This window comes from Pteropus medius, unplaced genomic scaffold (assembly GCF_902729225.1).
Source record: "Pteropus medius unplaced genomic scaffold, Ma_sr-lr_union100, whole genome shotgun sequence".
Classification (NCBI taxonomy): domain Eukaryota; kingdom Metazoa; phylum Chordata; class Mammalia; order Chiroptera; family Pteropodidae; genus Pteropus; species Pteropus medius.
In genome coordinates, this window is record NW_024354886.1 from 3,345,771 (window position 1) to 3,371,917 (window position 26,147).

General features: G+C 50.0%; 1 protein-coding gene across 3 annotated transcripts in view; it reads left to right on the plus strand.

Moving 5' to 3' along the window:
• Positions 1 to 4,736: 4,736 nt before the first annotated feature.
• Positions 4,737 to 26,147, plus strand: part of CPNE5 (copine 5) — an 89,820-nt gene continuing 68,409 nt past the window's right edge. For all 3 annotated transcript variants that reach the window (XM_039856107.1, XM_039856108.1, XM_039856109.1), the window contains exons 1-3: positions 4,737 to 4,980; positions 19,158 to 19,198; positions 19,972 to 20,018. In XM_039856107.1, the coding sequence (XP_039712041.1) occupies positions 4,886 to 4,980; positions 19,158 to 19,198; positions 19,972 to 20,018 (183 nt within the window). In that variant the 5' untranslated portion in view covers positions 4,737 to 4,885. The remainder of the gene's footprint in view (positions 4,981 to 19,157; positions 19,199 to 19,971; positions 20,019 to 26,147) is intronic.

The following is a 26,147-nucleotide window of genomic DNA, read 5'->3' on the forward strand; positions in this document are numbered from 1 at the left end:
GGGGCTGGAGGTGTGGAGAAACCCGTGGCTGGCTTTTGTCTTTTCCTCTACTCAACAAAACATGTCTTCTACCCACACCTCCTCAGGCAGGTCCTCACTGCCCTTGGGTACCTGACCTTGCTGTTATTAGTGGAGTTTCTTATCGAGGGAAGAGTCAGGCGACCTTCAGCGCATCACTTCCCCTCTCTAAGCTTTTTAGTAAAAGAAGGGGTTTATCCTAGATGGTCTCCAACCAAGCCCTTTCTAGCATTTCTATTAGTGAATGGAATCAGACACTGCATCTCTCCCACCTCCTTATTATCATGGTGGTTTCAGGTTCCTGTCATGCCCTCTGTCTTTCCTGCTCTCTCCAGGGCTGCCGTGTATGGTGGTGCAGGGCATTCACTGCACAAAGACACCCCGCCAAGGGAGTAAGTGGAAGCTCAATTCCAGCCCACACTGCTCCACAAGCCACGTGCCCTGGCTGGCTCAGGGTTGCATTTACCCAGCATGAAGAACACCTTTATCTAGTTTGTTCTAAGGTGCAGTATTGGCAGCTTCCACTTTCCTGTCACATGCACACTCCTTCTTCTGCTCTTCTGTGTCCCTTTTCTCCTACCATCCCCAGCCTCAAATAGGGAGGGTCTGAAGGCAGCCTTTACGTGAAGTGCCTTGGAGAGAAGGGCAGCAGCTATCTCCTTTGAGGAGTTCTGCCTCCTAAGCCCTGTGGTGCTTTTCCTCTCCTTATCAATGCTGGGAGTTATCTCTCAAAATTGCTTTGCCGTCATTAACACCACGGATTAGGTCAGATGAGAGTGTGTTTGCAGTCTTGGATGGCAAAGGCAAAATGCTGATGCTGATTATTCGAGATCTTCTGGGCATGGCCCACTCCGTGCTCACAGTTCTTAATCAGAGGGACAAGTGTTGTTTATGTGGCGGGGTGGGCCAGGGCTATGGTTAGTGCTAATCTGGCCAGGCCCAGACAACAAGCATGTCTGCAGCACACATTGGCCTGTCTGGACATCATAGGTGATCTCGATTTTATCCCTCAAAGAAGAAATGACCCATCCAATGGCGATGCCCATGGGCTGCTTTTGAACCATTAGCAATAAATGCGAACAAGGACTGTGAGCATTTTGCCCTGGGCCTGATCACCAGGGTTTGTGTTCTGGGGCTCACTGGGTGGCCGTGTGGCTGAGGAGCACCTTTCAGACCATCTCTCCTTCAGTGACCCCTTCTGAAAAGCCTCTGTGCCTAGAGAAGGCCAAGGCCTATGGCCTTGCATCATGGCTCCTCAACTCCTGGTCTCATATCCTACCTCTGTCACCTTCACCCTGTACTCCAGCCACAGCAGGGTCCCCAAACACAACTCTCTGGGCCTTAATCATGCTGGATCCCTTCCAGGAGTGCCTGCTCAGCCTTATCCTCCAGGCGCAAGTTCATCATCCGTAGCAGCCACTACTCTGCCAATGCCCTAAACTTTTACCACTTTAGTGCCCCGCATCCAACTGTCAGTGCCTGCATTTCTTTGCCTAAACTTTCTCTGGCTTCTGGAACCTGCAATGCCACTCTGTGCTGGTCAGGTAAGAACTGCTGGGGAATTAACACCTTCGAGAAGCAGCTCTCAGCCACTGAGCCAATGACTAACTTCAGTTAGTATCTACACATGTCTGCTCTCTCACCCCTCCGGCAGGTTGTTTGAGGCATGTTCCACATAGCCTCCCAGAGCTCCGCAGTGGGAATGAGTGAGCCCTGGTTGTCCACGGTGATAATTGGCTTGATAAACCACTCTTATTGGCTGCCTTCCCTGTCTCACATCCACACTCGCCCCATAGTGTTTCCTTAATTTCAATAAACAACTTGCATTCAAATCTTTCTCTCAGAATCTGCTTCTGGGGGAACCAAACAGACATCATCTTCAATGTCCTTCTCAATATCACTTATTTTTTGTTGTTTCCTCTGACCCTTCTTTGTTCTCACTCCTAGGACAGAGCCATTGGTTACTCTTCTCTATTCCCAGGGCCCCTTATACCTACCTCAACAGCACTTCTCATGCTGCACTGAGGTTGATCTGTATGTATGTCCTGGGGCCCCCACTAGCGTGGGAACTCTCTGGGGATATTGTTCTTTTCACATCTTTATTCACTCAATCTGAACTTAGACTGGTGCCTGGCACAGAGCAGCTACCTAATACAATTTCTTGCCAAAGAGCCAGCAGTGAAAATGTAATGACTAAGAGGGACAGGAGAGAAAGAGACAAGTCCAAAGTCTTTCTGGAAAGAGACCCAGGTGCTGCTACCCCAAATACTGTCACATTATAAGGTTACATGGTAGAACTTCAATTTCACCACTCACTTGCTGAGCAACCTGCAATGGCTCCCTATTGTTGCCTTCCCCGACAGGGCCTAATGTCACAGATGGCTTTTAAGACCCTCTATCATCTAGCCCCATCCCAAAAGTCAGTCAAGCTTCTTTTTCAGAGTAGGCTTTGGATCTCAGTGGCCTAGGTTCAAAGTACCCAGCTGGGTGATCGTGGGCAAGTTACTTAGCATCTCTGGGTACTAGCTTTCTTATTTATTAAATGTAGATAATAGTACCTCACACCTATGAATTTGAGAATTTAAAATCATGCGTACTAAAAACCACTGAACTGTATACTTTAAAATGGTGAATTTTATGGTATGTATATAATATCTTTAAAAAAATTAAGCATGGTGTTTGGCCCAGGATTGCGTCTTTGAAAACAGAATAGTGGTCATCATTGATCTAGAGGAAGTTTCCCAGCACCAGGCCAAGCACACAGCAGGTACTCAGTAAATACTAGTGGAATGAACAGAGAACATATTCCACAAGTAGTTTTGAGTATGTCTAGGACAGGTTTGTGGGAGTAGAGGCGCCAAGGGCATAGCGATTCCAAGTCCAGTTTTGCATCCCTCAGGAGAGGCAGCCCAAATTATTCTCCGTGGAGAGAGGGCCTTAGGCCCAGCTTGAAAGTGGGACCTTCCGACCTAGCTGTGCCCCACTGCCCTGGAAATGCCATGGCCTCTGCCTCCTGCTGTCTGACCCAGCCGATACCGAGCCATGGGAAAAGGAAAACACTTAACCCAGCTGAGGAATGTGTTCTTATATTTATCTTTGACTCTGGCTGTATCTGATGTTCCGGGAACTGACTTCAAACAGAATCACGAAGTGCCAGTTAAGGCCCAGTAGCTAAAAGCCAGGCCCTGAGGGCGTGGCTTCTCCCGATCCAGCAGTGGGCTCTGGGCCTACCTGGATCACCTTCCTGGCACAGAGGCTCGTTCCGGCCCTGTGCCGGAGGTGGGCACAGAGGTGGTGGAGGCTCTATCTCAGCAAAGCTTAGGCCGAGGCTGAGGAGGGGCGCGGCGCATTTTCTAGAGACGAGTCCACGCGCACAGCACCGGGAAGACGCCACAACACTGCAACCCCAAGACCAGAAGGACGAGCTGGGGCAGAGTGGTGTCTGGCTGGGAGGGGGCCCCCTGAAAGGTGCCTCAACTCCTCCCTCTTTGACAGGGTAGGGATCAGGGCCCCAAGCAGAGCAGGGGCCTATTCAGTGCTGGTGGCATCGAAGTCTGGGGAGCTTAGGCTGCCTTCTAAGTCCGGTAGAGGAAGCTTCTAGACCTGGGGGCTGGCTCAGCCGTGTGGTCACGACGGATGAGGGAAGGGGAGGGCGCTGGCGCTCGGCTTAGGTGGCTGACTTTACTTGGCCAGGCCCGGCAGGATCCCGGGGTGTTGGGTGAGCGCCCAGGCACCGACCCCTCCTAGGCCTAAAGGCTTTCACTTGGAAACCGAGGCAGCCCCTCCAGTCTCTGGAGTCGCCCCCACATGCCTCTCCAGGAGATATGGAGTCCGTCTCTGGACTGAGACGCTCCCCTCCTCGTGGAGGCACCCACAGCAGAGAATTCCTCAAGCCTCTGGGTGGGGAGGGTCTCTTCCGCACACGTTCCTCCCCAACCCGACCCGCACAGACTCTTCTCAGGAACCCCTTGGTTCACATACCCCTCACCCTCCCCCAGTGTGGAGCACCCTGAGGGGGTGGGGAGTGGAGTTCGGACGCAGAGACACTCACCGCCAGGACCATCTCTGGGTATCACTCCTCAGGCTACCAGTATCTGGAGCCACGTCCCCACGCCCACCACGCGCGCGCGCGCTCACACACACACACACACACAGACACGCTGACACACACACACTCGGCCCGGTGCGCAGACCCCGCCCGCGGCCCCGCCCCGGCCCCTGCGGGCGCCCCCTCCGGCGCTCACTGCCCCGCACGCAGCCCGCCTGGGTGGCGGGAGGCGGTGGCTTCGGGCAGATTTGATTTTCCCGCAGCCTGGGCGCCCAGCAGCCGGAGCCAGAGCCGAGGAGGTGGCGCTCGCAGCCGCGTCCCCAGCCCCGCTGCCGCCCGCACCGAGACCCAGCGAGAGACAGCGCAGCCCCTGCGATCCGGGCTCCCGGCTGCCCACGTTCATCCGTCTCCGCCGCCCGCGCTGCATCCGGGCCCCCCACGCCCCTCTCTCTCTATCCTGCACCCCGTCTCCTCCCCACGCGAAGCTGCACGCCCCTCTCCTCCACGACTCCGCGCGTCCCTCCCGGTGCCCTCGCCCCGCGCCTCCGCTGCCTGCTGCGCCCCCCACCAGCTTCCTGGGCACCTTGCCCTCTCCGCTGGGCCCCAACCTCCTCGTCGCGGGCCCCGCAACCCTGAATCGCCCCCCCTCCTCCGCCCCGCTTCCCTCACTTCCCACGCCCCCTCTTCGCGCTCGTCTCTCCTCCCTTTGCCTCCCAGCCTTGGCTCCGGAGTTGGGGGAGAGCCTATGGTTTCAGTTGCTCCGGGGAAGGCTTGAATCGCGCAGGGATCGACTAATTTGGGGTGGGGGTGCGGTGGGCGATGGAGCAGCCCGAGGACATGGCGTCGCTGAGCGAGTTCGACTCCTTGGCGGGCAGCATCCCGGCCACCAAGGTGGAGATCACCGTGTCCTGCAGGTGAGCCGCCCGCTGGCCGGGTCCCCCTGTCCCGCCCATGGACCCCGAGCCCCGCAGTCCCTGCGGATCTGACCCTCCACCTCTGCGCACCCCTTTCCCGAGTGTCGTCGCCTTCAGGACGCCCCTCCTCCCCACCTCCAGTCCGGCAAGAGCCTCTGCCCAGCCGCGCAGGTGGTGGCGGCAGAATGGAAGCCAGGCTTGGGGTCGTATCCCGGAAAGTTTACACTCCGGGCTATTGCGGCGAGGAAATATGAAGACACAGTAAAGGGATCCAGACACCCGAGTGAGAAACAGGAAGGGGGTGAAAGGCTATACGGGGGTCTTCAAGGCACAGGCTTTTTCTGGTCAATTCCTCTCCAAATCGAGAAGTGAGTGATCTGCCCCATCCGCCCGTCCCAGGCATGCCTAGCCTCTGCCTTTGTGCCCGCCCTTCCTCCCTTCCCGCTCCTTTGCCACATCCTCTCCTCTCCCACCCACTCACTGTCCTAGACCCCAGGCTTCTAGTCTTTCTTCACCTCCAACAGCAACGTTGACATTTGGAAAAGGATCAGATTTACTCATAGTGGCATAGATAACTGATCATTGAAAGTGGTACCATTAAAACAAACAAACAAACAATAACTTGGGTACAAAATCTTAAACCAAAGGATTAGAACAGCGTGTGGAATTTTAGAGTCCATCAGGGGAGAGGTGGGGTGTTTTTATGGGCTCTCACCCCAAAATCCTCAGTCATATCACACAGGTTTTGGGGCTAACTTCTCCATCACAGAGCTGGGTCTCCCTCAGGCACTCTTATCTGAGGAGAAGGCTGCTCCAGGCAGTCAGGGGGGTGCAGTTGGTGAAGGGAGGATTTTTCCCTAGTGTAGTAACCTTGTGGCTGGCCTAAGGTTCCCCTGAGACACCATTACCCTGCCCCAAATGACCCGAGTCCTGGCTGTGTCCTTGTTCCAAATCACCCACACCATCTTCCAGGCCTCTCTTTGATCAGAGCCTTTACTCACCCTCATGACCAGCCAACCCTGTATTCCAGGCATTGGGAAGGTGTAGATAGAGCTAGAGGAGCTGGGCTGGGCTGTGAGAGAGGGAGGGATGTGTGGGGGGGAAGGCAGGGAGGGGAGGGTTTGAGGGTGAATGAGGATTGATGTCGAACTTAGCTGTCCCCTGTGCCAGGCTCCTGTGATAACTCCCATGTCTTCTCCATGGTCCTACACACAGGGCTGTCAGAATTATCTCCTAACTCCACTTGCATCTTGCCATTACTCTGCTGGGAGAATCCTGATGGCCCATTAGCTCTAGTCTCACCTCTCAGCCATCAACAGCAGCCATAGCCTGCTCTTTCTTTTCTAGCAGGGCACACATCCCTGTGCCTCCCTCCCAGTCTTCAATCATGCCTGTGTCAGAGCTGTTTCAGGATCCTCCCACCTCCAAGCCTCTGAACAGCCCATCTAGAAATCTCCATCTAGAATTCACCCCTTCTTCATCTCTGCCAGTTCATGCTCCCTCAACCCAAAAGGCCTGGCCTTGTGCTCCCCACTTCCAGCCATCCTTCTCACCCATGAGACAACCAGACCCTTGGGTCCTGAGTACTCACCTTGGGCTATGAGGTCACTCACATACTGAGCACTCGACCTCTGAAGACATCTCAGGTATGTAGACTTCATCCCTCCTCCTAAAGAAACTGTATAAGCGTTTGAGGGCAGGGATCTCCAGCCTGACTCAGACCCATCGACCCTCTACTCCAGTGGAGAATTGAGGAGGCAGAAGGCACACAGCACTGTGGCTTTGGAGTCAGACATCTTGAAATGGAATCTGCTCTACCACTTGGGGCTGACTTTGAGCCTTGGTTTCTCCCATTTGTCAACTGTAAATAATGAACCTGTTTTCATTGAGAAACCACATTTGCTGAGGTAGCTCACATGCTTGGAAGAGTGGCTGCCTTGTAGTAAGTACTCAACGAAAACTATTGGAGGAATTAACTTACAGGAATAGAGGACACTACTTCTCACTTGCTTGGCACACCGTAGGTGTTCAATAAGTAGCTATAATGATTACTTGAAGGCAGAATGGTTGTGGCCCTTCCCATTTGCTCTCTGGAAGTAGAGATGTCAGACCTGTTGCCTAAAAGGTAACTAGGGATGGCATTTGAGTTTTGTGGGGGGGATATGGTTCTGGGATCAACCCTGGTGTCCATTCCCTCTTAGGGGACATGATCCATCAGCTTGAGAAGGGCCTGACCCAGGCTGCTCCTGCTCTTCTGACATCCAGAGAGTGGGAAAGTAGATTTTGGTAGGAAGAGGTGAGAAGGAAGGAGTCACACGGAACAGAGAGGAAGCAAGAAAACAATCTAGTTGGGCTTGAAATTATAAATTCATATCTTTGCCTCAACCTAGAAGAGAGGGATGGGGTGAAGAAAAGCAAGAGAGGAGGAGGATAGGAGGAAGGAGAGCTACACAGAATAGTTTTCTCCAGTGTATTCTACACTCCGTAGTCACCAATTAATGAGAACGAGTCCTTCTCCACTGTATCCTGTGGTCAGCACTGACTGGGCCCCAGGAGAGGAGGCTATGGGGTGCTCTTGCTGTGAGCATCTAGGGGACATCTGCTAGTGATCAGGGAACTACTAGTGGTAGGGTAGGCAGAGGGGTTGGTGGGGTAAGAACTCCAGGGGGCTTCAGAATGAGCTTCTGGGTTTGGGGGGGCAGTGTTTTAGGAAACTGGAAACTAGCATCCTGGGGCCCAGTTCCCTTCCTTCTCTGCTCCTTAGGAAGGTCCCTGCTACCTTCTGCAGCCCTAGGAGCTCTCTGCTTTTGCCTAAGGGAGGACCCAAACGCCTGTCATGCCTATCCTAGGGCACTGCTAGCTAAGCAAAGCTACCTGGTACAGGGACACATCTAAGCACCAGCGCAGGACCACAGCGGAGGCCCAGCCAAACCTCTGCTGAAGGCAGATCACAGTGGGATGGACATGTTCGGGTCCCTGCTGCAGGTAGGGTATCTCTTGGGCTAATCTGTAGTCTACTCCCAAGCAGTTGTTTATTGGTGAACTCAGGAGCCAAAGATCATAAAACCTCTCGTTGTTTGGCTCAGTGGTTAAGAAAATGGTCTGTGGGATCTGTCTACCTGGATGAACTACTTAACCTCTCCCTCAGTTTCCTCATCTATAAAGGTGGCATAATAATCTCTATCACAGTTAGGAGGATTAATCCATGAATAGTAATTTATGTTGCCTATTATTTGACACCTGAAAGTAAATAAAAATCTGTCTGCATAGCTGGGTCCTAGGGCTTGGGTGGGTCCTGGAGATCTGATCCATCTAGAGATTCTTATCCCCACCCCTCATCTTTATTGCCATATATTTGACATTTAGAGCTTCTGAGTGAGTAGGGTAGATGGTTTGTGGAACTAGATACCAGCAGGCATTGTAGGAAAGGTGAGCCACAAGCTTCTCCTTCCTCTCATGGTCTGTTCCAGACCTTTCTTAGCCTCCCTGCAGACTCAATCAAAAGTCACCTGTCCAGTGTCCTATTCTATAAGGGCTGCATTATTTTTCTAGTTTCTGTGCATCATCTAACCAGCCTGTTGGTTAGAAAGAGTGATTTGCATTTTTTACATAACAGGAAACCTTTGTACTTTCGCAGGGTCCTTTTGGAAGAAGTGATGCACACTTCCACATGGTGGGGCTCCTGAGACCCCCAAGGGAAAGCAAGGAGAGGGAAGTTCAGAGGCAGGCATTGCTTAGTCCTGCTGGAGTCTCTCAAGCAGCTGCCCTTCCCTACCAGCTGGCGTGGGTCTGGTGGGCAGCTGTTGCCTTTGCCCAGGAGATGTTTCCTGCTGTCTGTTCAGGTTGGCATTTTGCTGCCAGAGAGGCAGCCTATCTCAGGAGCTGTGCCCTGGGCCTCTCAGGAGGGGTGTGATTGGGCTCTGAAAGCTTTCCTCTGACACGCAGGAGAGGGTGGCTTTGGGGAAAGAGGAGCCTGTCAAAGCCGGTGCTAGGAAAAGAGGTCCATTCAGCTATTGAATATGCCAAGGTACTCTCTAGTGGAGCCAGGAGAATAATAACAGTGGGATTTATTGAGTGCTTACTACTTGCTAGGCACTTTACCTCTGTATTAGCCTGAACGCTGTGCAATCGCCTATACTCAACTATTTTTGACCTATTCAAATAGCAATTTGGTTCAAACTAAGATTGTTGTATTAGTTTTCAGTTGCTGCATAACAAATTACCACAAACCTAGCAGCTTAAAAACAACAGCCTTTTATTATCTCACCATTTCTGTCGATCAGAAGCCTAGGCACAGCATAACTTGCTTCCCTGCTCAGGGTTTCCCAGGGTGAAATCAAGGTACTTGCAGGGGCTCTGATTTCATCTGAGGCTCGGGGTCCAAGCCAAGCTCATTTAGGTTGTTGGCAGAATTCAGTTCCTTGCAGCTGTAAGATTAAAGTCTTGTTTTCTTGCTGGTGTTGGATGGAGTGGCCCTTAGTTCCTAGAGGCTGCCCTCAGGTCCTAGCCATGTGAACCTCTCACAACATGGCAGCTTACTTCTTCAAAGCCAGCAGGAGAATCTCTCCCCAGACAGCTGCAACAGAATCTTATGTAAACTATCAGTAGTCACTGGAGTGATTATCTCATATTCCCAGGTCCCACCCGTACTATAAGAGGAGGGCATTATGCTGACTTGTACACCAGGGGGCAGGAATCTAGGGGACCATCTTAGAGTTCTCCCTACTACATTACTGTATCTTTTTAACCTTACAACAATCCTATGAGAGAAATAGTATTTTCCCTTTTTGCTAATTGGGAAATCAGAGCTCAAAGAGGTTAAGGAATCTGCCCAAGTTTGCACAGTTAATACCTTCTAGAGAGTGGGGTTCAAATTTAGTTTCCTCAAACTACAAAGCTTTGAGGGCTTCTTGAGGATGAGAATGTGAGTTTCCATTAGGATCATGGTAGGGACCTGGGTACCACTCATGGTAAGTGTAACCAAGAAGTAAGTGCTTTCCTCCAGGGATGAGAGAGGCAATGTTTGTTCAGGGATACCTCTGGTTCTGGGAAGCAAATCCAGAACTGGAGGAATCTCCATGGAGCAGAGATCAGAGAGAATCACAGGATGGCAGCCAGCCTTCCATGTTATCCAGACCATATGGTGGTAGCTTACTATCCCTCCTCTCCCAGTCCACAGTTCTCCCTGCTCAGAGGCAAGGCCATTACTGGAGATAAACTACCATTGAGAAAAGGTGAGGAAGAGGTGAGGGGAATAAGCCTGTAAAGCTTTGGGGCACAGGCGAGTCAGCTTAAGTTAGGAATGCTTCAGTTGTAGGTAACAGAAAATCTGATTGTGGCTCAAACCTGAAATACATTTATTTTTCTCAGATCACAGTGAGTCTGGAGGTAGGTTATCTCAGTGCTGGTTTGTAAGCTCACTTTTTCATCAAGGACCCAGCTATCTTTGCACTCTGCTATCATTCAGTCTTAGGCCTCATTGTTACAAAATGGCTGCCTGTTCCAGAAATCACAACCATATCCAAAGATAGGAAGCAAGCCATAGGGCCAAAGGCCTCTCTTTGAAAATTTCTTTTTAACTGGAAAACATAATCCCACCCCTCAATCTCTCTTCTATTTCAATGGTCAAAGCTGGGTCTCATGTCCAACACTAGACTAGTATTTTAGTCAGTTTGAGCTGCCGTCACAAAATACCAAAGACTGGGTGGCTTAAACAACAGAAATTTATCACAGTTCTTGAGAATGGAAGTCCAAGAGTGGTACCAGCATAGCTGAGTTTTGTGAGGACTTAGTTCCTGGCTCTAGATGGCCACCTTCTCGTGTGTTCTCACACGACAGAGAGAGAAAGAGAGAGCAAGCTCTCTGTTGTCTTTTTTTAAGGGCACTAATCCCATCATGAGGGCTCCACCTTCATAACCTCAAATAACCCTAATTACCTCCTAAAGGCCTCATCTCCAAATATCATCACATTGGGGCTTATAGTTTCATTGTATAAATTTGGGGGGGTACACAATTCAGTCGATGACAACGAGGATTCTGACTTGAGAGTGTCTGCATCAGATACCTGAACCAGTGTGGATTCTGTTAGCAGGACAAGAGTGAGGAATATTTGCTAGTAGACAGCCATTGACTCTGCCGCAAGGAGGATTTCCGAGTTACCTATGGTCTACTTGAGCTCCTGGGGATACACGAGGCCTAGAGTTTGGCATCTCTGAGGACTGGCTCCTCATATTTTCCTGCAGTCAGTGGACAGCCAGTGTTAGGTGACTGGGGACTGATTTTCCAAGCACGGTTTAGCTGGACCCCTGACTACCTCTCTTCTTGCCAGTTTCCTGGGCATGAAAAAAAGACTTAGTGTGATTTCAAAACATTGCAAGGTACCTCTGTCCCCTAACGTCACTCGCCTGTGCTGGTCTAGCATAAAGCACGAAGGTTCTAATAGGATAGCTTTATGCCTTTGGGTCCTGAAGAATTCTGGGCAGGACACTGAAAGTCAACACAATTCCTAACTTACCTTCTCTGGAACCTTGGCTGGGTCATTTAAGTTCTCTAACCTCAGTCTCTCCATCGGTAAAATGGGAGGAACTACTGGTCCTGTCCACATCCTATAGGATTGTTAAGAAGACAAGAGATATGTTTGTGAAATCTTGTATAAACTGGAATGTGCTTAAATAAACTTAATAATGATAATAGGTACCAATAACTGAACACTACTGATACATCTATTCATTCAATAATTAATATTGATCCTCATTTGCTATTGAGCAGCTTCTCTGTGCCAAGCACAGTTCAAAGTGCTGAAGATATAGTGGTGAACAAGATATACAAACTCTCTCCTCTCTAGAACTCCCACTGGCACTGGTGGTGGGGAATATAAACAAATATACACATTTTTTATTAAATAATGTCTAATAGAAATAGGTGTTCTGCAAATACATTTATGGTTGTTGGGGGCGCCTTAGATAGAATGGGCAGGTGACATTGAGCTGAGATCCAAAGGATGAGAAAACCATCTGGGGAAGGATCTGGAGGGAAGGTGATTCAGATAGGGAGAATAGCAAGTGCAAAGGTCCAGTGGCAGAAAAGACCTTTGTATGCTGCAAAACTGCAGAGAGGCTAAGTGGGGTTGGAGCAGTGTGAGATGCGGGGAATGGAGGAGGATGAAGTCAAAGAGGAAATGGGGGTTGCAGATCATGGCCTGTGACCCACACTAAGGAGTTTGGTTTATATTTTAACAGCAGTGTGTGTGTGGGAGGGTGTGGTTAAACAGGAATAATGTGATCTGATTGGCCTAAAAGTTTTCTCTGGTTACTGTAAAAGAATGGACTGGTGGGGGTTGGAGAGAGATAAGAATTGAAGTACTTTGCTAGGTAGGAGGCCACTGTAGTGTCTAAGTGAGAGATAGTGGTGATGGTGGCATGAGAGAGTGTAGACAGATTCAGTATGTGTTTTTGAAGTAGAAACCTTTAAGACTTGATGAATGGGGCAAGAGAGAGGAAAGGGAAAGAGGAATCCAAGCATGCTTCCTACATTTCTATTTTTAGCTCTTGGCTTCACAACAACTGCACAAGGCAGTTATGTGACCCCATGCACAGATGAGGAAACTGAGGTTAAGTAGCTTGTCCAGGGTCAAAGAATTACGGTATGGCCCTGGAGATTCCAGCTTGGATGCATCTAAGGCCAGAGCTCATGCTCTCTTCCTTTGGCCATGCAGCATGGGAGGGACAATTATTACAATAATTAATAATAATAAAAATGCAAATAGCCCCAGGAAGGAGCACTCCATAAGCCATGTGAAAATTGCTTTTTAGACCTTGGTGAGGAGACTTGGCAGGGAGACAGCACACGGGTGAGGAGCAGCATCTGAAAGGGGAGATGGGCGAGTGCCAGGGGCTGGGTGCCAAGGTCCTTTCCTCCCCAGCTCCCTTTGTGCCTTGCCTCGGATTACTTCTGCCTGTTAGGCTGGAGAGCAGAGCAGGAAGAGATGGAAAGCCCCCCAATTCTTCTCTTCAGTCGTTCCTCTGTGAGCAACTCTGATGGGACTGGGGGCCAAGAAACACAGTATGAGAACACGAGGGACACTTTTGGCGGGAGGGACTTTGGGAACCCCTGGGTTTCGGTATTGCATATGCTTCCCATGACATGTCCAGACAGGCTAGGGCTTCAGAGTTCAATCTCAGTGCACTGCTTGGCAAACTGGATGACACTGGGCACACTGCTAGCCCCAACTGCCTTGCCTGTAGCAAGGGGTGGTGTCTACCTCCTGGCATTGATATGTTGGGTAAATAGGGTGTCACAGATTAAGTATCCAACGAAAGATTTGATGCAAGTTATGTCTGTGATTAATATCTTTCCTCTTCTACCCTCTTTACCTGTCTGGGGGGTTGGCCAGATGTTTGGTGTTCGATTGCTTCATAGAGAAGTAGAATGTTGATGATGGTGGGCCCCTCAGGCCTAAGGATCTCTGTGTACCTCCTCAGGGTACCTGTTTCTTCCTAATGGTGGCTCATCTGTCCCCAGTCTACTCTTCTCAAGGAAGGCCTTACAGCCAGATGGGCAGCAGTGGGCAAGGGCATGCCAACGCTCGAGGTCCTGCTCCAGCCCAGCAATAGGGAGCAGGGAGGAGAACATGGGGGATCCCAAGAAGCCACTTCCTTCTCCACAGGCCTTTAGTGAGCACTGACTGTATGCCAGCCTCTGGATATCAATTTATACTATTCGGTGGACTCTATCCAAACTGTTTTGCATATATAAACTCTGTTAATTCTCAGAAATCCCCTAGGAAAGAAGGACTATTACCCCGCTTTACAGATGGGGAGACTGAGACACAGAGAAGCTAGTGAGATCATACAGCTAGTAAGGGACAGAGCTGAGTTTGGGACCCAGCCGTGAAGCTCCAAGCTTATACCTTAACACCCTATCTTTTCCCAGAGGTTGGAGGGATGCTTAGGGAGGGTTGTTGGGAAGAAGATAAACGATCTTTTCTTAATTTTTTTAGCCTCATGAAACTCATTAGGAATCTGATGAAAGGTTTCTAAAAAGAATGCATCCATATGTGTCAGTATGTCACATTATGCTTACAGTTTCAGGGGGTCCATGGGCCCTACTAATTACCCCTGGTCCAGGATAAGCTGAGGGCGAGTACTCTTCATGTGCTTATTTCTGTGCTGTAGCCAGGGTCACTGCTGAGAGCATCCATGCAGCATTTATGGGCTTCGTTAGCGACAAACATTGATGTGCAATGAGTTCACCCAGTAACTTAGCTCAAGAGCAAATGTGTCTCCCCTTCAGACTGGGGACCCTGAGGGCAGGGCTGTGTGTCCTCCTCTCTCTGACTGTGGAGCCTCAGTTTCTACTCCCAGCGTTTTTCCTTTTTTCTTTCTTTCGTTCTTTTTCTTCTTCTCCTCCTCCTCCTCCTCCTCCTCCTCCTTCTTCCTCTTCCCTTCTTCTTCTTCTTCCTCTTCTTCCTCCTTTTCTTCTCTCTTCTTCCCTCCTCCTCTCTCCTCCTCCTCCTTCTTCTTTTCTTTACTTCCAGCTTTTTAAATTCTCCCAGATAGGAGAGTGTCACCATTAGGCTCCCTCCTTTAGCACCAACCAGAAGCTCTCATTTCGGCCTTTCCAGTGCTTTCTCCCTTTGCTGGGGCCACGGAGACTTCTGACCTTGTCGTCCAGTGCGTGGTCACTGAATTGGAAATAATTCCTTGCGGTGTGGGGGTGAAGGAAAGGGGCCCTTAGTTGTGCTTCCCTGGCCTTGATTTGAGGAACAAAAGAAGCCAATCTCCAGGCCGCCGAGTGGACAGCTGAAAGGTTTTATGCTCTTTTGGGGGAAATATGCATTTGGCTGTTGGAAAAAATTTCTCTTTGAGCTTTCCAAAGACAAGAAATGGAGAAAAAGCACTTATGGTCTGGTCTGTCTGTGCCCTTGTGGTTCAGGCCCTGCTTTGGGGCAGAAGACCTGGTTTCCTCCCCCCGCAGCTTCTTACTGGCTGTATGTCTCTGGGCAGGTCACTCACTGTCCCTGAGCCTTGGGGTCCTCAGTGGATGGGGGTGAGGATCATGTAAGAGCCCTCAAAGGCTGCACATGTTGTTATAGTGGGGTAAACTGAGGCACTAAGACCTAGTGTCCTGAATTGTGATATTTGGACCACTGCTGTCAGAAAGTGTGTGTGTTTGGAATGTGTGTGGCTTGATTAAACATGGCTTCTGGGGCCCTATCTAGACCTATAAAATCAGACTCCAGGAATGGGGCCCAAGAATTTGCCTTTTTATAAGTGGGGTCAGGGCAAAATCCCAGGAAGTAAGAGGCCTATTGCTCATGGGGTAAAGCCACCATCTCAAAACCAAGAGAGCAGGTTCACTGGGCCCCAAGGCATCTGTCAGGACAGGCAGTTGGGGTGAGGCATAGATGGGGCAATTATGGATGAGGTGAAGGATCAAAGAAGTGTATAGGACACAGGAACTTAGGCAGAGGGGCAGAGGGTCCTCAGGGCTGAGAGGGAGAAAGGAAGGGAGGCCAAGCGGGGAGCCTTAGGCTGAGATGAGGGGGTCGCTTTCAGCCAGTGAGGAGATTCAATGTGTACTTCAAAACAGGGCACTTGGAGTATGTATGTTGAGGGTGGTCTTCCTTGGACTAGTGAGGGTAAAGGTGGCTTATATCACCCATCCTATCTCTCTTTTGTCACAAAGTGAGGCTGAGCACCCACCAGGGGCGTGGCTGCTCTGCTCAGTACCTGGTCAATGATGACTGACCCATCTGACAAGCCTCCCTGTGTCCAAGTGCTCCACAGCAGTCCTGAGGGAGGAACTGCGTTTAGCCCCACTTTACAGATGGGTAAACTGAGGCACAGAGCTGGAATGTGAATCCAGCTCATCTGACTGCAGTCCATGCATTAACCATTGGCTCTCCAGTGGAGGTATAGGGCTTAGTCTTGAGCATGACCAGGCACCATGCTGGTGGAAAGAAAAGGGCCTCAGCTCACCTATCTGGCCATTGTTTTGGTCTTCCTTCATTCATCCAATTTGTCAGGCCCCTGCTCTGAGTCAGATGCTAGGCTAGCCTGAGGCAGAGGTGGGGTACCTGCCCTGGAGGAATACGCAGCAGGTATGAGAGACAGATGCACCCCTGATTTTGCAGCCCAGGGTGTGCTGAGTACAGTAATGGGGTCCCCTGAGTCAGAGGGTTGCACACTATAGGCCAGAGAGAACTCAAGGGAGGGGAGAGGAAGTGGCTATTGGTCAGTGCCTGTCTAGGGAAGGCAAAATCGAGGAGGAAGGATAGGAGTGGATTTAGAAGGGTGGTAAGGATGATCTCAGCAGTGTGGAGGGAAGAAGGTTTGTATTACTCTTGGGTGTGTGGCCAGGATGACTCTTGCCCTAGGATGCAGTGAGAGTCCTGAGGTCACTGGACAGGGAGCCACTGCAGCTAGGAAGCTGGAGTCTATTTCTTATTTCAGCTGTGTGCCTCTCCCCCAGCTGGGAGGGCCAGCAGAGCCAAGAAAAGCCCTGTCTGCTTCTCGTTAAAGATAAGGTGCTCGTGTTTTCTCCCTCTCCCTCCTTCTCTCTTTCCCTTACACACGTGTGTGAAAATAAATCACGCATGCTACCTGCGTCTTGTGTATGTATGTCTTTTCTACACACCTGCCTGACACACACACACACACACCCCTGGACAGAAATCCAGGATCTCACTCTCTTTCTCACTAGCCTAGACATGACTGAACATGAGTTCCAGGTCCAGACTTAGAAGAGACCCAGACCTTGGAGAAGTCACTTTCGTTCTCTGAGTCTCACATTCCTGATTTATAAAGGAATTATAAAAGGTGACCTCTGAGGGCCCTTCTAGCTTGAACCTTCTAAGATTTTATGCATTATAGAATTTCATTATCGAATTCAGAGGTAAACCCTAGTACTTGCTTTAGTAGAGAAGTCCTGCCTCCCCTCAACCCTCTTTCTTACTTTCCAGCTCCTCACCATGCCTCAGGTTTCACAACTGTAGTAGAGTTATCTTTGGTGTTAGAGCAAGACAGATGCTCCTGCCCCCAAACCTAGCACACTGCAGGAGGAGAAGGTCAATCCAGGTATAGGTCAGCCTACCTCGGTGTGGATGAGCCTATATAAAGTGGTATCTTACCTGTAGCCCCTGCTGCCTACTTTTCAGAGTTGTCTTGTGAATCATTTCCTCTGATGCTCATTGCTGTAGGCTGGGAGATTTATCAGATGGTTTCCAAAGTGACAGCTGTCTGGGAGCAGGTCTGGTGATGGGGACCAGCAGAGAGATTGTGTGTCTGTGGGATCATGGAGGGCTAGCTGGGGATGATTGCCTCTGGGGAGAGGCCTCTGAATGAAGAGACTGGAGTGGATAAGGAGGATTTAGGGATCTCTGTCTTAGGGACATCGCTGAGAATCTGCTCAAGGACTGGAGCTGGTTGATTCATGAGCACAATCTGGGGCCTCCCCAGGCAGCAGGGGATGCCATGTGCTGGCACCAGGTTGCTACTGCATCTGTTTGTCTGTCAGTTGGCCTTTGGCTCCCACATCAGGATAAGGAGTGTGGGCAGTTGGGTTGACTTTGGGGTCAGGTTACCCAGACAGCCTGTCACTCCTGATGGTTTTGGTGATGGTAACCCAGGGTAAGGCCTCCTTCTAGACCTTGCTGTGGGGAGTGGCCACTTCCTGCCCCTCCCTGGGCCCCAGTCTCTATCCTCAAGGAGACAGAACACATGATCCCAGGAATCCATCCAGCTATGACATTTGGAGTTGGCTGTCAGGAAGCCATATAGACCAGTGTGGAATGTTTCTCCTCTCTGGGAAAGGGATTCAGGGGGCACTGGGGCCTGTGGGGGAGTGTGGGAGTAGAGAGAGGAGGCAGAAGACCCCTTTGGAAGGGAGGTAAGAAAAAGCTGAGAAGGCTGGCAAGGGCAGAGCTTAACTCTAAGGCAGTGTAGGAAGAAGTGGGTAGCTCCCGCAGGCAGCGGGGCTCATAGGAAGTCTCTTCAGGGATGGGGCATGAGGCGGGGAGGCCTTGCCCAGTCAACAGAGTCTTTAATGAGCAGGTTTCCTGGTAGGCCCCTGTCCTGTCTGGTCCCTCCAGAGAGACTGGAGCAGGCCTTGGGGCTGGGGCTGGAGCAGGGAATGAGAAAGCTAGGTATTTATCCCCCAACTCCTGCCCATCATTGGTTGAAGACTGTCCTCTGAGTGTAAACTTCCTGGTATTTGTAGTCCCGCCTGCCAGAGGAAGCCCTCAGGAGAGAAGCAGTAGGAAACCATGGATGCGTACAGGAATTGGGAGGGCCAAGGAGACAGGGCAGGGCCTCAACAGCCTTCAAGGCTGGCACTGTTGTCTGTATTGTAAGGATGGAAACAGAGGCTCAGAGAGCTGAGTCACATCCCGTGTTGCTAACTTCCAGCAGCAGGTCACTATAGAATGAGGGACACCAGATGTGCAAGACATATCCTTGCCTGATCTCCCAAGGCCTACACGTCCAACACTTAGGCCAATGCCTGACTCATCACTGGGTTCAATGAACTGAAGCTGTGACTACACAGAGGCAGGGCAGAAGGGTTCAGCACCTGTTCAAAGAACTCTCAATCCCAAAACGTTGTGTCTGTCATCTTGCCATAGTGCCTTCAAGTCTGATTATCAGGGCTGTGTGTTAGCTGTAGCCTTGACCACAGAAGGACCCTGTTCAAATGAGTCTGCATCCTCTGGGAGATATAATTCATTAATCCATCAGCACAGCTGAGACGATTGAATAAACTGGCTGTCAGCAAAGCCCTGAGAGAATGGGACCCTGGATGTATAAGTTTTGATTGCTTGATTTTATTTTATCTTTTTGAGAGACAGAGATGTGGTAAGAGGAGAGTTTCTAGAATAAGCTAAGACACTGGGCACATTGAGATTAGACCCAAGAGCAAGGGGCTGCAGGATCCAGGGAATCAGAGCATGTGTGGCGATGGTGGGGGTGGGATATAGGGAGCCGTACTCCTTAGGAAGCAGAGCTGAGGAACCTCCAGTGCTTGCCCTGTGAGCTTTAATGAGTGCCTAATAAGCCTCCCGCTCTTCCTATGTTGCCCGAGGCCAGGCCCGAGGCAGCCTCCGGGTCTCAGTAACAGCCTGAATCTTCCACGATCCTCCTTTCCTGGGCTGTGCTAACTTCTCCTCTCTCACCCTCTTTCAGGAACCTTTTGGACAAAGACATGTTTTCCAAGTCCGACCCACGTAAGTCTGCTCTGATAATAATAAGTAACACCACCCATGACATTATCTGGCTGATTGTAGCAGCCAATACTCGAGCCCTCACTGAACGCTAACTATGTGCTCGGCACCGTTCCAGGTACATCAGGGCTGTTTAACATTTCACCATTACTGTCTGGAAGAAGAACTGGGGCATCTGACCCTTCCTAGTCCCTGTACTTGTGAAGCCTCAACACAGCCGAGCCACTTGGGAGGAAGGGGTCAGAAGTTCTCGGTCCCAGGGAAACTGGTACATTTAAGAGCCCCGGTTGGCTGTGGTTTGGGGGAATGAGCACTGCTTCTGGAGTCTAGCCCGGAGCAACGCCTCTTAAGTATGTGACCTCAGATAGGTTGTTGGCTTCCTCTGAGCCTCAGTTTGCCCAACAAGGAAGTGGAGCTGATGACTGTAATAGGCCTTCTGAGGCTGCCTTAAGCCCTAAAGGGATGATTTGAGTTTCAGATGCTCTCCCGCCATACCTCTGCCACCCCCTCCTCCATCATGCACATCTGTCTACCTGCCTTACACTTCACACTTGCTCTGGCCTTAATGCAAATGGCCCTTGACCCCGCTTCCCAAAGGGTACTCCACACAGACATGCCTACGTTCTAGGCCCCCTTCTCCAAGCTGACCCCTCTCCCCACAGAGCCAACACTGTTACCCAAGCCTAAGTCTTTTGAGGCGAGCCTACCCCTCCAGGGCCCTCCCCACCTCCCTCTTGGCTGGCGTGTTAACCCTTTTTTTTCTCCTCTCCTCATAGTATGCGTCATGTATACTCAAGGGATGGAGAACAAGCAGTGGCGGGAGGTAGGTACAGCCCCTTTCCCACCCGGGAATCACCAGCCTGTCCCTGACTGTAGTCTGCTTGTTCATCTGTCTCTGGAGACGTCTCGCCTGCCGTTTCTAACCACAATATTGGCGTCCCTAGGAAGGATTGTAAGGTGTACGGAGGGTGGAGTCTTGTCCCTGCTGTCCAGGAAGAATCTAATGGTGGACAGGAAAGTTTTTGCCCTCAGGGAGCCCCAGTCTGAGGGGGAGACACAGCCCACCCTCAGGGAGCCCCTGTCTGAGAGGAAGACAGAGGGAGTCCAGGCCCACCAAGATCTTTATGCTCTGAGACATAGGTACAGCATCTAACAGCATGTCTCACCACAGCTGGCTTCTCATGGTTTCTGACTAATGTGAGCACTCAATTAGCTGATTCCCCTGACCAGAAACCTTCAGTGACTCCCCTCTGCTTTGAATCTAGTCCCCTTAGCCTGGCTTCCAAGCTCAGCCAATAACCTAGGAAGTCCCTTCCAGATGACGTGATTAGAATAAGAAGAGCCAGTAAAACTTCAGTAACTTAGGCTTTATTATGGACCCTCATCTTCCTCATTGATGGCCTGGCCGGAGCATCACCTGCCCTGCTCCCTGTCCCCACCAAGGTGTGGCAGGAGCAAGTGGCCAAGGGGTGAATTTTGTCTATCAAATGTGTGAGAAATACTTCCAAGGGGCTGAGCTAAAGTTTACTTTTTCACCCTTTCCAAGATGCTACACCTCTTAAAAGCAAAAACCAGATTGCTGGGAAAATGTTTAGCCTATTTAAATGAACTAATTACTTCTGAGGCCTTTTGACTAAGCTTCGTAGAAAGCAGGAATGTGCTAATGTCTTAATGATTCATTCAGGAACGTCTGGAGCATCCTCTTTCGAAAGGCACTGCTCCGCTAGCCATTAGTTACATTCTGTCATTGAGAATTGTCTCCGTTTGGGTTAGGGTCCCCAGTTGTCCACGTTGCATCTTGTTACCACAGGCATCGCAGCGTGGAACACAGAAAAGATGGGAGGCCCTGGTGTCAGATGCACCTGTGCTTCACTCCTGGCTCCACCCCTTTCTAGAGGTGGGACCTGGAGTAAGTTGCTTAACCTCTGTCTCTGTGCCTCATTTCCTGCATATGTAATATGGAGATAACACCTACCTTGTAGTGGGGCAAAAGAAGATGGGGAGGTAATATGCCTGGTGCGTAGTAAGTGCTTGATAAATATCATTTTACAGCATCATCCAGAGTGTTTGAGGCCTGGCTGGCCATTCCCCCATTTCAGTTAATATTTGCAACAGGAAGCATTTATTAGATGCCGGGCAACAAACCAGGTGCAGGTGGTGGGGAGAGAGGGAGAGATGGTCAGAAGAACAGAGCTTCACCTAAACACCAGCTGGAACTAGGGAGTTTGCAGCCTGGGAGGGGAGATTCACACGCATGAATAATCCTAACAGGAAACAGTGAGAGGTATCTGTGAGAAAAAAAAAGGGAGTTCAGGGGAAAGTTACAGCCATGTTTGGCTAAAGCACTTTGATAGCTCATTGGATTTTTAAAAATGGAATTTGACTAAACACAAGCCATCTGGCTAAGGGGTGTATGATGTGGAGAAGAGAAGGGTGTGGGTCGGAAGGAACTTCAGAGATCATTGGGCTCAACCTCATTATTCTATGGAGAGGGGCGGAATCATAGCACTAGACCCCAGTGCAGTGGGAGTGTCCACTTGGAGCAGCTGGGTCTCAGTGAAGCCCAAGGGCGATAGTACATGGGTCCAGCAGCAAAGATTGTGACTTAAGCAAAGGCACGGAGGGAGGCCAGAATGAGCAGGTCAGTCCAGGTCCTGGGTAGACGTAATAAAGGGCTATTTATAAAGGAGTAAGCGGGGTTTAGGGAACCAATGAGAGGTGATGAGTCATGGGTCTGGCAACAGTGGGAGGCCATTATTACTCCTAGACTTAGGAGGTAAGGGGGAAAGGTTCTCCCAGTGGGGCTCCCGGACAGGAGCAGGGGCCCTCAGTGGAGGGACATGGTCAGCCCGGACAACCTCAGTCTCTTCCCACCCCCAGCGCCTCCCATTGGTGGAACCCCACTGGAAGACCCGGGGGTGGCCTTGATGTAGTCTACACGGGTCAGCCTCCCAGGCACAGAGCAGGGTGGGAAAGGGCAGGAGTGGATCCAGAGGGGCAAACAGAGACCTCGGAACAGACAGCAAGCAGATGAGCAAGGCTGGCGTTTAGAACGTGAGGCTGGCAAGATATGAGAAGAGGCAACGGAAGGGAGCTCATGGCTGTCGGGCTGAGGACAGGTGGGGTCATGGGGTCAGAATTCAGAGCAAGAAGATCTCTAGAGATGAAGGAGACTGATCCCATTTACGAGAGGCAATCAGCACCATGCCCAGCCTTCAGGGGTAACAGTGGCGGAGCTCAGCCACATGGGTACTGTTAGAGATGGGGAGAATTCTCCACCTTTTTGAGTTCTTGGACTAGTAATAAAATTGACACAAGACCAGATTCAGATTAATGGGAGAAAAAACAATTTGATATGTGTGCATGGGAGATCATAAATGATGATGCTCTCCAAAATGATGAACCAGCCATCTTTTTGTACCTTTTAGGCAAAAAAAAAACAAAAACAAAAAACAAAACAATAAATTTGTGAGGAAATGACAGGACAAAGATACTTAGGTTTGGGTGCTCATTACTGAGAAATCTAAACTGAGTTTGGGCTTGGGTAGTAAGTTAGTAAAGGAGTAACAGCTTTATTTATGTAAAATTTTTTGGCCCTGGATTCCTTAACTCTAGTGATAAGAGTTTCTCAGCCCCGCTGAAGCAAGGATGGCACCTTTCGCAAGGGAGAATTATCTTCTGCATTCCAGGACTTTAATTCCAAGTAATCAATAATAAATATGCCATTGTGGGATATTTCGGGGCAGCCTCCCCTGGGCCCCAACAGTACCCCTAGGACACAGGCTTCAAGCTATTTCTGGAGAAGGAAAGATGCACTCAAATATATCCAGGTCCTACTTCTTTGCCTGATTCTCTGTGACTTGCAAAGTATTGGGAATGGAGAATTTCAAGAAAAATCTGGATCCATCTTTAGGGAACTGTCCCTGGGATGGAAGACTACCTTTGCAAGTAAACAGAAACCGATTATCACTACTCTACCTGCTAGTTCATTGCAAAATGCCCATTAGCGGACTCTTGGCAGAGAGATAATAATCCTATGACCAGAGGGAGTCAAGTGCAGGCACAGCAGTTTCTCCAGGCAGGCCCAGGCCCTGGGTTTGCACAAGGCTGCAGAACAATGAAAGCTGCCAGGTTTCAGCTGATTTTAACCAGTTGGGTCATTTTAATGTCTTCTGAGACAGCTCCATCTTCCCGGCACCGAAATCTGTCACCACATTTTAGGAAAATTGACTCAAGATGTAATTTTAGCCCAGGAAATCAGCACTATTTGCATCAAGGCTTGCTAGGGCCTTCTGCATATCCCAGGGAAGGCATGATTGCCAGGTAGGAAGAGTCCTAGAAGCGCCTTTTCTGGGAAGGGGGACATAATAGGGAGGGCTTCTTGGTTCCCCATTTGAAAAGTGTTTGGAGTGATCCTTGCCTTTCCTTTGCCAGGTGCCTGTCCTGGCCTAGGGCCCCCTGGAAGGGTAGAAATGGGTATCCTGGAATCTTGCGGTGTCCTGCTGATTGACCCACACACACCACCTGCAGGGCACGTGGCCCCAGCCAGCTCGCCGGTCCCTGCCAGAGTGCTCTGGTGCTCCGTCCATTTCTGGGCAACCTGGGCCTTTTGCATATTTTAACACCAGCTGGAAATGACAGTTCATCTCTACACATTTGGAATGATATCCTCAGAGCACCTTGATGTGTGCCTCCACATAACTTTTACTCAGTGCGCATGTGTTGGGCACCTACTGTGTGACAGGGACAATGCTGAGGACATAGAGGGAGACCAGAAGTGTCTACAATCCGGCAGAGCTCACTTCCGGGGAGGTAACAATAACAGCAATAGTAATGCTAATATTAGACGCTCGTATAACAGTAACATGCCAGACTCTGTTCTAAGCATTTACATATAGTAACTCATTTAATCCTCACAACAACCCTGTGAAGGAAGTATTATTATTATTGTTATTATTATTATTGTTATTGGCCCCATTTCATGGAGGAGGAAACTGAAGCACAGAGAGGCTAATATGAAAGTGGTTTCTAGAACAAAAATTGTAGTCTGCTTGTTTATATATATATCATGTATATGGAGAGAGAGTTACATATAAAGGGCAAAATTCCACTCATTCCTAATTCTGCCCTCCTTCGATGAACTAAGTAAGTTGATTTTTCTCTTCCACATGTTCTTTCCCTCAATATTTGAAGATGACTCATGGAGCCCTGTTAATTTGCTTTTGACCAGACTTAGAATGTAACCATTTCTATCGGTAGTTACTCTTTATATCACTGTCTCTTGTCCCTTTACCAGTCTGGGCTAACTCCCTGGAACGCACATTCATTCGTCAGTGTTCTTCCCCAAGTGTGTGTCCTGCACCGTCCAGCCCAACTGTCAAGGGCTGGCTCCCTCCTCGCAGGGACTTGAACTAGACAATCATACTCTTCCCTAGGTCTGCATTCTGTGTGTCTGTTTCTGAGGAGTATACATCTGTCCATGGTATCTAGTATTCCACTGGCCTTTGTGACAGGTGCCTTTGACTTATTTCATATTAAGTTTGGGGGCTCCTGTGTCTTTCCAACATGAGCTGCTGTTCAGACAGGATACCCTCAGCTCAGACTTAGCAACTGAGTTTTTGAACTTAAATGTGAGGTTTTTACATTTATCTCCATTATGAGCCATTTGGTAGAGTCAGTCTGTGAAGACCATGTTACATTACGATTGTGCATTCAGCATCTTTGTTCTGCTTCCTGGTCCTGGGTCAGTTGTAGTCATCATCTACATGAGTGTTAAGTGGCTGAATGGATGGAACGCTGTGGTCCTCCACCAGAGAACTTTTCCCAGAGTGACCTCAGTTCTCTAGTCAACCGTTGGGGTCTGCCATTCAGCCACCTAGGATCTACATAACCTAGGATCTATAACCCATCCCATATTTCTCCATCTGGTTCCTAAGGACATCATGAATAACAGTCATCCAACGAATGCCTTGTCAGATGAGGCCCTGAACTTGACTTCTAAAACCCTGAGTTCCTATCCCATTTCTGATATTTAATATGTGACCTGGGTGAGGTATTTACTTTCTCCAAGTCTCAACTTACTCAAATGTAAAATGGGGTAAGGAGACCTTGGGAGGACTAAGATAATGCTTGTGAAAATGCCTGCAAATTTCAACTGCAATGTGACATTGCCCAGCTTGAGCACTTGGGTGTACCATCTCAGGGGGAACGCCCACAGTTGGAGACTCTGTGAACTGAACCAAGTCTGCCCTCACGAAGGGTACAGAGTGACAGCTATCATTCCTGAATATTCAGGCTTCCTTTAAAACCTAAGTCCTCTCCTCAGCCTGGTCCTCCAGGACCTGGAGTCCAAGGAGTGAGGGCTTCCAGGAAGAGAGGGGCTTGAAGGGAAGTATCCCAACCCTGTATGGAAGGGTCCCTCATCAGGGGCTTTTCCAGGAAAGGCCAGACCCAGGGATACCATCAGTGCTGTGTCATGTCCAACAGAGCACTGTGGCATGGCACACAGGCCCAGTGTGGGACCCCCCGACTCCCTGCCTCTCCAGAGCCTTTGTTCCTTCCTGGTGTCATCCAGGGCATCTCCTCTCAGTCTGCCCATGAAACCCTGCCTCTTTGGGTGGTGGCCTTTTTGGCTCCTGTCCCCTTCCAGATCCCGTCATCTTCCCTGCTCTGGCTTTGAAGGTCACCCCATGCTCACCTCTAGCCAGTGTCCCTTCTCTCCCCACTAGCTTCTCCTGAACAGAAAAAGGGCTTTTCCTTGGTTCCAGTGGCTCTCAAAACCGCAGCTCAAGGATTCGCCTGTTCTCCAAGCCTCAACTTCTCAGCCTGGTGTTAAAGCCTCTCCCTCTTTGACTACCATCAAAATGGCCACAGGAAAGGAACCACTGATTTGGCCCCTGCTGTGTGCTTTGCTGGCTCATCCCTAATGCTGCATTGACCTGTAGGGGGATGT